Raw genomic sequence first — 12,307 nt, 5'->3', positions numbered from 1 at the left:
AAGACAGATGTAGAATAGATGTGCGGAAATTTGCCTTTAGCCAGCGGGTGGTTAATTGCTGGAACAAACTTCCATCTGTCGTTGTGGAAGTTGATAGGTTGAATAAATTTAAGGAGGAACTGGACAGGCATTTGGAGGGAATGGTGTGATTTTTTTTTTTTTTTTTTTGGCTGATGCTGCATAAGCTCATACACATGCTTTCTTGCATCACATGCTAGTACTACTACATTTCGCACATTTTTTTAGACTGTGATGTGTTGGAGAATTTCCCCCTGTGGTTCTCCCCCAAGCCACAGCACTCACACTAATTTATGCACGTTGCATTGCTGCTCTGGTCTGGGTCATGATTCCATTTAAGTGCAATTTAATTAACAATGAAATTTAATAAGATTAATAAATTTTATTACTAATTAATTGATAATACTGTACTAATCTAACAAATTTCTAATACAGTGCTACGTATTTCTCCATCTAGTTTTACATTAAACTTTACACTATCATGTTTGGGATATACATTACACTATCAAGTATGGGATATATGTTATGCTATTCTGTATCGTAAAACAACGGCGGCAAATTACGAATGGTAGAATCTGCAGACACTAAGTATGAACTTTCAAAATCGTTCTCTAAATTCAAAAACAACCAGGGAGCTTGACTAGGACTATAAAGCTACTTATAGAAAATAATTTAATATGACAATTAAGTCAATAAAATGGCTAAATATAAATAAAAAGTTAGCATTCACCTGAGCTGCAAAATCTTGTGCAACACATGGATAACTTCGTAACCACGTTACTCATCTTTGGACAGATCCAATGGAAAAGTGATATTTAAATAAAAAAAATATATATAATTTTTATTTTGTGTTTCTAGCTGATGCAGAATAAGTTTGGTTTCTAGCATGCATCCTTTCACCACTGTAATACTAATACCAATATGTAATTGGGTAGTGTCCATCCTTCTTGCTTTCCCATTTTTCATTACGTGGATGTGTTCTACCTATTCAATAAATGCAAAGTATTGCATATGGGTAGAAGTAACCCCAGAGGAACGTACCAACTCTGTTGTACTACACTTAAGGTGGTAGAAAATGAAAAAGACCTGGGAGTAATTGTGCAGTCAAATATGAAAGTTTTCTGAGCAATGCAGACAGGCTGCCAGGGCAGGTCATGGGGTTTTGTCAATGATATATAGGAATTTTGCTAGCAGGGAAAAGGAGGTGATTGTCCCTCTGTATAAGGCAATGGTCAGGCCACGCCTTGAGTACTGCATACAGGTCTGGAGGCCTCATTTTAGGAAGGATGTAGATTTGTTGAGCGTGTACAGAGAAGGGCAACAAGATTGGTGAGGGGAATGAAGGAATCCCCCTACCAAGAGAGGCTTAAGTTCTGCAAATTGCAGCGGCTGGAGACTAGGCACCTGCGAGTTGATCTGACTGAGGTGTATAAGGCCTTGAATGGGTTGAACATGCTGAATTCTGATGGGATTCTTCCACTTGTTCAGATTACGAACATAAGGGGGCATAAATTCAAATTGAGGAAAGACAGATGTAGAATAGATTTGCCTTTAGCCAGTGGTTGGTTAATTGCTGGAACAAACTTCCATTTGTTGTTGTGGAAGTTGATAGGTTGAATAAATTTAAGGAGGAACTGGACAAACATTTAGAGGAAATTTTTGTGTAAATTTTTTTTTTGGCTAATGCTGCATAAGCTCATACACTTGCTTTCTTGCATTGCATGCCTCTATTACTATTACAATAACTTATACTATTATTATTATTTACATAATTTACGAAATTAATAAATTTTATCATTTTCCTCTGATAAATTAGCATTACTGATATTATTATTATTTAATTGCTTTTTCTATATCTGTTTTTTATGTATACACAGTACAGCAAAAAAGTAATGACTCCAAATTCCAATAAGGAAAATATTTTCTTACTTGCCTCTCTCAGAATAGTCCCCAGGCACCTCCGTGGGCAGGAGTAGCAGTGCGTAGCACACGCTTCTTGATTAGACCGGGGTTCGAGCCCATGCCCACCAAATATGGAGGATGAGAAAAGGTCAGAGAATGACCACTGCATATCCCCGGTGCAATATGACCTTAGTTGCTAATGCTCCTAAAAACCAAATAACAAACAATAGTCCCCAAGGGATCAAATACATTTGTTACAGTATTCATATAAGCTTTGGAAAGACTTTAGAAAACTTGTCTGCTCTGATGGTATTTAGTTCGGCTGGCATATTCCTCTGTATGTCATAAGCATTATCAAATAGTGTCCTTTCAATTTAAATTCAACTTGGAAATAGAAAAAAGCCTGCCCGTGCAAGTGACGGGTGTAAAGAGGGTGATTAAGCACTGCAACCTGCGTGTGAGCTAGAAGCTGTTGGCATTTGTGGCGAGCAGACATGCTTTGTGGAGCTCTTCATAGCGATTACAAAGAATTATAGATAAGAGAGGATTAGTGGAGTAGAGTAGGATTTCAGAGGTTATTTAGTATATTGTAATTTTTTTTTTTTTTTTTGATTTTTTTTTTTTTTTTTTTTTTGATGTTTTTTTTTTTTTTTTTCTCTCTCTCCTTCTTTTGCTGTAATATTTTGATTGTTTATAGTTTGAGTTTTAATATAGTTTGAGTTTTATAATATTATAAATATAATTTTTTGAAAGTTTCTTTTATTGATATTTAGTAAATTTTACAATGGTTGTTACAAGATCTGCCTTGAACACTTCGTCGGAGGTCACCATGAGTCATGATTTTATCCACAAGGTCAACCTAGTGGATAATCGTTGCTCACCTGCTGATTATTTTCTTTGTTGCCATTGTAAGGAGTGTACCAATCTTAAGTTAATGGTTCACTGCTGAAACAATTTTGGTTACTGAAAAAATGGGTACTTGCCCTCGAGAATAATGTAACTGGGAGCTCATCAAGGACTCAAGAATCTAGTAACCTACAAAGTGATGCACTCCCCCCCTCCCCCAGAACAGAATAACAAAGTGCAAACCACTCTGGTTCAAAAGGACTTAGTTCTATTAGGAGACTCCATTGTCAGTGAAACGGGAAATATTTTTTGTAATAAGAATATGTGGACTAGAATGCCGGGAGCAACTATTAATGATGTCACCAACAGGCTGTCAGATTTTATATGGGGTAAAGAGAATATTATTATTCATGTGGGAATTAATGATATTAAACATACATGATCTGACAATTTGTTAGACGAATATAGGACAATGCTGAAGAAATGCCATGAGTTTGATCACAATGTCTGTGTGTCTGCAATTCTGCCCAGGCACGATAGGAGGGGTTATATGCTAAAACTTTGTGTATTAACTCAAGACTTCAAGGACTCTGCAAGGTTTTGGGGGGGAAATTTCTATCAACTTGGCCCACACTTGTAGGTAGAAGGAATGTATTTTGTGGAGATGAGACACATTTAAAGAAAGGTGGTACAAGAGGTTTTGCCAGTATTATTGAGGATACCTTAAAGGTTCAAGGAAACTGCTAGTTTTTTTTTGGGGGGGGGGGAAGACAAGGGTAATATAGATACACTTTTATCTGATAATATTGGTCAAAGTAATGCTTCAACATACCTCAAGAGGTTTTGTTCGTTATTGCAGTATGTTCTGAGGGCAGAAACATTTCAAATGAGCGGATAGCTGATACCAGGAAAGCAAACTGAAATAACTTTAAGGGATGTGTCAGGAAGTTAACTATACAAGAATACTCAGTCTTAATTGTTTATACAGTAATGTCAGAAGTGTCATCAATAAAATGAGTGATTTTGAACTGCCGTTTAGGACAAGTAATGCTGACATAATGGTGTATATGGAAACGTGGTGCAACTCGGAGATAAGGGATGATTGTATAATATATTTATGATTCTATAATGTATTCAGGAAGTATAGGGATGATGGAAGGGGTGGTGGGGTCATGATTCTTATCAAAAGCAGCCTGAGCACGGCAAAAGCTTTCCCAGATTTAGATGTTTTGCATGCTAGTATAGGATCTGTATGGTGTGAGATAGTTGGAAGCAAAGGTAAAATGAGAGTGGGAGTAATCTACAGGCCAGGTGATTGTGAAGATTATGATGCCTCCACATGCAAGTGGAATGGGCAAGTGAAGCATCAGTGTCTTATTATGGGTGATTTTAATTTGCTTCTTAATTGATTGGAGCAAATAGGAAGGAAACTTGACAGGGGGACAAAATTTTTGAATCAACTAGATGATTGCTATCTGTATCAACATGTCAGGGAAAGTACTAGGCAAAGAATATTCTAGACTTCATTATCACCCATGAACTAGATGACATAATATGGCTGACAGTACAGGAACCAGTAGCAGGAAGTGATCACGAAGTTCTACTGTGGACGATGAAGAGAGAGAGGTAGCAGTAGTTAAAAGGCAAAGGAATGGGTTATAATTTCATGATAGGAAATTACGATGGCTTAGGGGGCTACATAGCCTCTATTAACTGGGTAGATATTGCACAGAGAGTGAATACAATTGAATTATGTTATAACTTTAAAACATTAATCACAGAAACCTTGAATGCTTATATACCATTAAAAAAATACTCCATGTGGAAGATTCCAAGTTGGATGAACAATGAAGTTGCCAGATTACTTGAGCAGAAAAATATGGCATGGAAAAAGTTACAGAGCAATAAAAAGTATGGAAGCCTATAACAGCTACAAATTGATCTGTAATAGTGTCACAGAAAAGGTTAGGCTGGCAAAGGCAGATTATGAGAAATCGGTGGCAAAAAAAGCAAAGAGTGGGGATAAGGAATTCTTCATAAATATAAATGCAAAGAAGAGAAGGACAAACTAGATCTGACCCTTATGTAATGGCCATGGGATAGTATTAGATACCCCAGCTGAAGTTGCAAATGAACCCAACAATTACTTTGCATTAATATTTACAGAAGAAAAACCCTTTGTGTCAATGAGAAATTATGGGAGTGAATTTGGAAAAAAAAATGTAATTAATGTTGAAATTTCACATTAATTTAATGAAAAAACTTTTGAGCCTACAGGCCATTAAGGCTCCTGGGGTTGATTGTATATACTCTATAATCTTAAGTGAGGGCAGTGAACCATTGAGACTATTTGTGAGGGTATCACTGGACAAGGGAGTGTTTCCGTTGGATTGGAAAAGTGCCAACATATCTCAATACATAAGGACGGCTGTAAGAGTGAAGTGGGAAGTTACCGGCCAGTCAGTCTAACTTCAGTAGTAGGGAAAATCATGGAAGCAATGATCAAGAGTGGAATTCAGGGTCATTTAGATAGAAATGGAATCTGAAGGATACTGAGCATGGTTTTGTAAAAGGAAAATCATGTTTAACTAATCTGGTTAGCTGTTTTGATAGGGTCGCTAGCTTAGCATTAGCAAGGGCACATGATGCAAGAAAGCAAGCTTATATAGCATCAGTCAAACCCCCCCCCCTTCTCATTTCATTCATCCACCCGCTCCAATTGTTTGTCCAATTATTTTCAGGAAATACGTATGAAGGAAGGTTGTTCCAGAAAACGGCAGTTGAATGAATAAATGAGGAAGATGAAAAGTTGGTTCTGTGAGTTTGAAGTTGGTCAACGCATCCTTTAGTATCAGGTTCACGGCACCCATGGCTGACCAGGCGCACTACAGCTTCCAAGATGGGGTGGAGCCGAACACTCCTATCCCTATTCATGCTACTGTTTTCGGACGAGCCAATTCACAAACTCTCCAACCACTTATGGTCCCAGAACCTGTGCGCCCTGTGCTACTGCTTTCGGATGGCTTGGCTTGTCTTGTCTGAAAACAGAAGCATGAATAGGGATAGGGGTGTTTGGCTCCACTCCATCTTGGAAGCTGTAGTCCTTGCAAGAGATGAGCGCTTCTCGCTTCCACATTCTCGAGCCACTTCCAGTTCTGGCGCATATGAAAGTAATACTGAACATGTGCCTGGTCAGCCACGGTGCCGTGAACCTGATACTAATGGATGTGTTGCCCAAGTAGCATTGTTGTTGAGAAAGGAGGCGGATGCCCCCGAAAGCTACAATCATCGTTTTACCGCTTTTAATTCTTGTATTTTATTGCATTTTAACATTTTCGTAATAAATTTTATTTTATTTTATAGTAAATCAATTTTGTAAATATTGTTTTACAGTATCCACTGTATCGCTTGGTACATTTTATTATATTTATATTTTTACAGTATTAAACTATTTTAATCAAAATGGTTGGTGGATTTTTTTAAAATTTGTTATATGAACTATTCTTCCAACCTCAGAAGCCTTTTTGAGGACATTTTTAATCATCTGCTTTAAGGGTTGTTTTCTGTGTCCTATCTGCATTGTTTAAAAGGTTTAAACCTCTAAACTGTTTGTGCGTGGGACAGAGCCTTATCCCTATAAGCTCTTTTCACTTCACGTGTTTCAGTTGTACATTTCCCCAGCTTTATACAAAACTTGTTGGTGCATTGTTAGAGAATTAGCATTAGTAGTGGCATGTGCTGCAAGAAAGCAAGCTTATACAGCATCAGCAAAAAAAAAAAAAAAAAAAAAAAACACCTTCCCATTTCACCCATCCATTTACTCCAAAACGTTTGTCCCATTCTTCCTTGAATTTATTTAAGCTATCATCTTCTACAGTGACAGATGGAAGTTTGTTCCAGCAATCAACCACTCACTGGCTAAAGGAAAATTTCCATACATCTATTCTGCAACTGTCTTTCCTCAGTCTGAATTTATGTCTCCTCAAGGCATAACTGAGCAAGAGGAAAAGGCCCATCATCATTGAGCTTGCTCAAACCATTCATTTATTTTATTCTTTTTTCTGACAGTGACATTGGATATGGTGCACAGAGAATGTTCATACAGTCTGTCCTCGTATAGCACGATAGTTGCGTTCCTAGAAAACCTCGTGCAATGCAAAATCGTGCAATATAAACAACAGGCCCTATGGGAAAAGTAGGGTTAGGTGCCGACCACCCAAGATTGAACACATATTTGGAACCAAAACATTACCAAACACAATAAATAAGTGGGGAATTTTAATCGTTATAAAATACTTACGTATTTTATAACGATTAAAATACGTACTAAACAATATTTATTTTTTTATTATTTATTATATTATAATAAAGTATTTTTAGTATTTTTTAATACTAAAAATATTTTTTACGAATAAAATACGTATTTTATTCATAAAAAATTTATGTTAAATAAAATAGTCGTAATAAAATATTGCTAATGCTTTTGCTTCTATCGTAAGCAAACTTGTTTTTTGTTTGATTTTCTATCCAAACAGATGACAGCAGTTCCATCTCTTCCAATTCTTGTGTCTTAATCTAATGGATTTTAATTACACTTTGAGTTGTTCCCGCTATGAAAGTTGTTTTTATTTTCTCCGCATTCTTTGTAATTCTCGGCGTTGCCTCATTTATGTCTGTAGCACGTGCTTTCATTTCGCTCAAAGTGTTTCACAATTTCATATTTTTTCTCTATCGACAGAGGCGGACTGGCCATAAGCCTTACCCGGGAAATCCCGGTGGGCCCGAGGCCGGTGTGATTTTGGCCATAAACCACTATAAATTTTCCCGGGTAAGAATTTTTGACACAGTCCGCCTCTGTTTATCGATATTGCTTTTTTTTTCCCCTTTGAATCTGCAGTGTCTTCGCCAGGACGCTTCCTTTTCACACCTTTTAAGTATTTTACTAATTTTTAGGGAATAAAGCACAATTACAAACGAGGTGGCACGCTTGATACACATAAACAAAGCTGCGTGCGTGTAGCAACTGAATAAACAACACCGTAAAGGCCAAGATACACTATTAACACCTCGCATTTTACTAAAGCACATTTCTAGGGGTTACTACCATAAAACAATAAAAACAATTTCCAGTTGCGTTTCTGCTAGTGGAATCTGTTATAAACTGGTAGTAAACTCCATCTAATTGCATTTGCGATTATATCGATAGCTGGAATTGTGTTGGTTATTATGGTGAAATGTGTTTCCCCTTCACTGATATAAACACATAAATACATTTTCAGAAACTTCTTCATTCCTATCGTGTTGCGTTCAGTTGGGGTGATTCCGCGTTCGACTGCCATTTCTTGTAAACACAAAGGCGAAATCGTGTATGAGCGAATTCGGTTCGTGTTATATAAGATAACGTTCCCCTATTTATAAATCGTGTATGATCGAATTCGTGTAATGTAAACACGTGTTATACGAGGACCGACTGTATTTGAATGTTCAGAATGTTCAAATATGAACTAAATATTTTTTTAAATTCAGTCTTATTACCTTTTTGCTGCACTATTATATTTACAGTACTGTTATTTCATTTTGAACATCATTTGTGTTGAAATGTTATATTGTAATAAATCTACACTGTTAAAATTTAATAATGTAATTTGTGAATATTGTTTTTTATGATTTATATTTTGTTCCCTAATTTAACTTGGGCACCTCCGTAGCCAGGTGGGCAGGAGTAGCAGTGTGTAGCACACACTTCTTGATTAGACCGGGGTTCGAGCCCGTGACCACCAAATATGGAGGATGTGGAAAGGTCAGGGAATGACCACCACATATCCTTGGAGCAGTATGGCCTTAGTTGCTAATACTCCTAAAAACCAAATAACAAACATAATTTAACTTGTATAATATTTATTCTTAACATACTGTGTAATCCTAATATTTCATATAAATATTTTTGGGACTTATAATTTGGTTGTGACTAGTATTCTAATTTTAGGTTCAAGATGCAGTTGCCAATTGCTTACCTCCTTTGGTTCCAGCAATTAAAGATGAGGCTTCCTCACTGTCTAAAAAGTTGTTAGATTTGTTGTTAGATTCTGAAAATTATGGTGAAAGAAAAGGTGCAGCATATGGAATTGCTGGATTAGTAAAAGGACTGGGAATACTTTCACTTAAGCAGTTAGATATAATGAATACATTAACTAGTGCCATTCAGGACAAGAATAACTACAGACATCGAGAAGGTTGGTATTATGCTCTGCTTTTCATCTTTAATATCTTCTGTAAGCTTTCTTCACTGCTAACTGAAATTCATATTTACCATGCCATTGTATTTACTCCATTTCTAATAATAAATGTAATCATGTGTATTATTTAGCAGTTTTAACTACATAAGTAACATCGACTTTATAGGCATGTGTCATTGATTTATTTTTTACTTTTTTTTTTTTTTTTTTTTTTTTGACACATGTATAAACTGCTTCTTGGATTCAATGTGCCTCTGCCTCTTCATCTATCCAAATGAAATAAATATACTTCCAACGAACAGATTTTTATGAAATTTTACAAATGTTTCTTTTGGAAAGATTTCTGAAGCCATTTCAAATTTCACTAAAATTGGACAGAAATCTAATACTCACCACCCTCCATTATTTATATATATTTGTTATATAGTGGTCCGTCACTTTACGATTGGTACACTGTACAATCAAATCACTTTACGATGGACTCTCCATAATAAAATACATTTCCCTGTATGATATGTAGTAAGTGACAGTCATTGTGAGCATATTTGCAAATTGAATTTTAATTCTAATAAATGAAAATGGGAGGAATATTATCTGCAGGCTATAAAAGTAAAGATAAAATGCACAAATTTACACTTTATTACCTTACTAATTAACAAAATTAAATGATACATGAAAATTGGAAGAATATTTTTCATAGGTTCGCAAAATAAAAATAAATTTATGCTTATTAACATGGTTTAATTAACTAATATTTACATACTATCTAATTGATATTTCTGTTCACTAACTTTTTTTTTTTTTTTTTTTTTTTTTTGGTTGTAAAATTTAAATCAGTAAAAAAGATAAGCAATGAATAACAAAGAACATGGCATGCACAAAGTGCAACTAATGCAATATGTGCAAATGAGATATGGAGTAACAAGTTCTTACTATTGATGGCTTTTAGATTGATATGTATTGCATGATTGCCCCCCTCTGCTTGTTAACCTTTATGAATATAAGCATAAAATGGCACTAAGAGTAAAGAGCTGCAAGTCATATCTGAGTTCAAAATGCACCAAAGTATTGCACCATAATGCATATAACCAGTCATTCTTAAGCGGTCAACCAGCAAATACTATAAAGTACTACCCACAGTTGTACCCACAAATATGTACATGTGAGATATGTAAAGAGAGAGGTAGTAGATAGTGGAATAAGTTTGTGGTGTAACATTTTAAGAAAATAGTGTGAATTTTAAAAAAAAGACTGGCAACCTGTATTTTCAATTTTTCATATTCTGATCCTATTGTGTTAACTGTATTTGATGTGATTTAAAATGTCTGGTGGATATATGCGAAAACACGAATCTGGTTAGGAAAAAAAAAAAAGAAGAAAATGAAAAGGCTTTGGGTAAAATGAAAAATTCAATGCCGAAATATATAATAAGTGTTCCAAACCACTCCTGCAATAAGCCTACTCTTTCTCAATCTGAAGATTTCAGTGATGGCATTCATAGGCCCTAGACCTACCGACAAAGGAACAAATAAAGGTCAAGTTGGTATAGAATTAAAATCAGACCAGGTAGATTTCGTAGACAACTGATGTAACTGCAAATAAAGATGAATCAGAGCCTGTGAATGACTTAAGTACCCAAAAAAAACATCTTTTACTGTTTCACTATCAGATTTCAGTACTGATCCAGCTAAATGGAAAATAAACGCTGATCTCATTCATCACGTTGCCCGAAATGTGCCATCTCAGAATTTAGAGTGCAATTTGAAATCAACGTCTAAAAATTTTGACGAAAAAGTATGATATGCAAGAACAGAATTATTTTATAGGAAAATGGGAAATAACAAGGTTGTTAAAAGTGGACTAGCTAATATTCTCAGAATCTGCTGGAAAAGTATATTTATGTGTGTATGTTATTTAAAGATGGACTTAATAAGATATGTAATCAATTTCAAACTGGATTCGACAACTGGAAACATGCACATGCAAGAATCACAACGCATGAAAAATCAAAAGAGCATTTCACTTCTATATGTAATATGTTGCAGTTCCAAAAGTCTATCTGGATTGACATAGAATTGCAAACCGAGAAGGAAAAAGCAATTAAATACTGGTGGACTGAAGTTTTAAGAAGAGTAGTTGCGGTGGTAAAATTTCCGGCAGAAAGAAATATAGCTTTTTGTGCTGATAACGAGCAACACAATAATCCTACCAATGGCAACTTCCTCGGGTGTATTGATCTTCTGAGTTTGGTCCTTTTATAAAAGAGCACACAGAAATCCATAATTGTGAAATATGATACTCTTTTGAATTATTTGATTGATGTTCGAGACAAAGACAAATTTGATGATTTTTGAAAAAATGGCAAAAGAATTCGTTCCAAATTCTGATTACAGACAATATAAAGACGGAAAGCGGAAAAGAAAGAAACCGTTTGATGAAACACCAGAAGAATTGGTATGAGCAGAAATAAGTGCAAAAGATACATTTCGAATTAAAGTTTTTTAGCATATTACTAGTCACAAATGACAAAATGACATGCTGCATACAGTACATTGAATGCTACCTTCAGTTTTCTTATAGATAGATCTATGTCAAAAGAAGAAATTCAATCCAAAGCCTCAGCATTAGTCAACACCTACTAGTCTGACTTAGAAATATACTTTGTTGATGAATTCCTATTGTTTTTGGCACTATACAAGGACAAAACATCTGTGGCAGAATTAATAAAGGCACAAATAAAAAATAAACTGATTACTAGTTTTCCAAACATACACATAGCTTTAAGAATTTATCTATCCATAATTGGATCAAATGCTGAAGGAGAGCATTCATTTTTGAAACTTCAGCAAATCAAGAATGGTGTACGCCCAACTATGAACCAAGATCTCTTATTGTCGTTGGCACTTCAATGTAGCAAGAACGATATTACTCATCATATGGACTTTGGGGACGTTATTGAAGATTTTGCTACAACGAGAAACCGAAGCAAGAAACTTTTGTAATCTTAAGAAATGTTACAAGTAATCTAGATATTGACGATATTGTAGATTTTGTTCCTTTTAAATTTCAGGTATAATGTTTGTTGAAGTTTTATAGTTTCATTATTTCATGTCCTTGAGATTGTCACAGACATTCTCTCAGATATGCCAGTCAAGCTGTACTTGCTACCTGGGAGTCTAAAACGCTGATGGAACTGATATTTGGGTGACACTCAAGTCAAGTGGACCCAGTTTCGGCAAAGTCTGGACGGTCTGTGACAGCCAAATCCTCTGCTTGCACCTTCACGATGGTGGAACTGTTAGTAA

At 35.4% G+C, this 12,307-nt stretch overlaps 1 protein-coding gene across 2 annotated transcripts in view; it reads left to right on the top strand.

Annotated features, from left to right (window-relative positions):
* The window catches only part of l(3)80Fj (lethal (3) 80Fj), a 694,407-nt gene that overhangs the window by 372,952 nt on the left and 309,148 nt on the right, over positions 1–12,307 (top strand). For both annotated transcript variants that reach the window (XM_090387924.1, XM_090387932.1), the window contains exon 31: positions 8,753–8,999. In XM_090387924.1, coding sequence (XP_090244050.1) covers positions 8,753–8,999 — 247 coding nt within the window. The remainder of the gene's footprint in view (positions 1–8,752; positions 9,000–12,307) is intronic.

Source organism: Mastigoproctus giganteus, chromosome 2 (genome assembly GCF_048544385.1).
Source record: "Mastigoproctus giganteus isolate SK-2022 chromosome 2, ASM4854438v1, whole genome shotgun sequence".
In the NCBI taxonomy this organism is placed as follows: domain Eukaryota; kingdom Metazoa; phylum Arthropoda; class Arachnida; order Uropygi; family Thelyphonidae; genus Mastigoproctus; species Mastigoproctus giganteus.
This window is presented reverse-complemented; position numbering and strand designations above follow the sequence as displayed.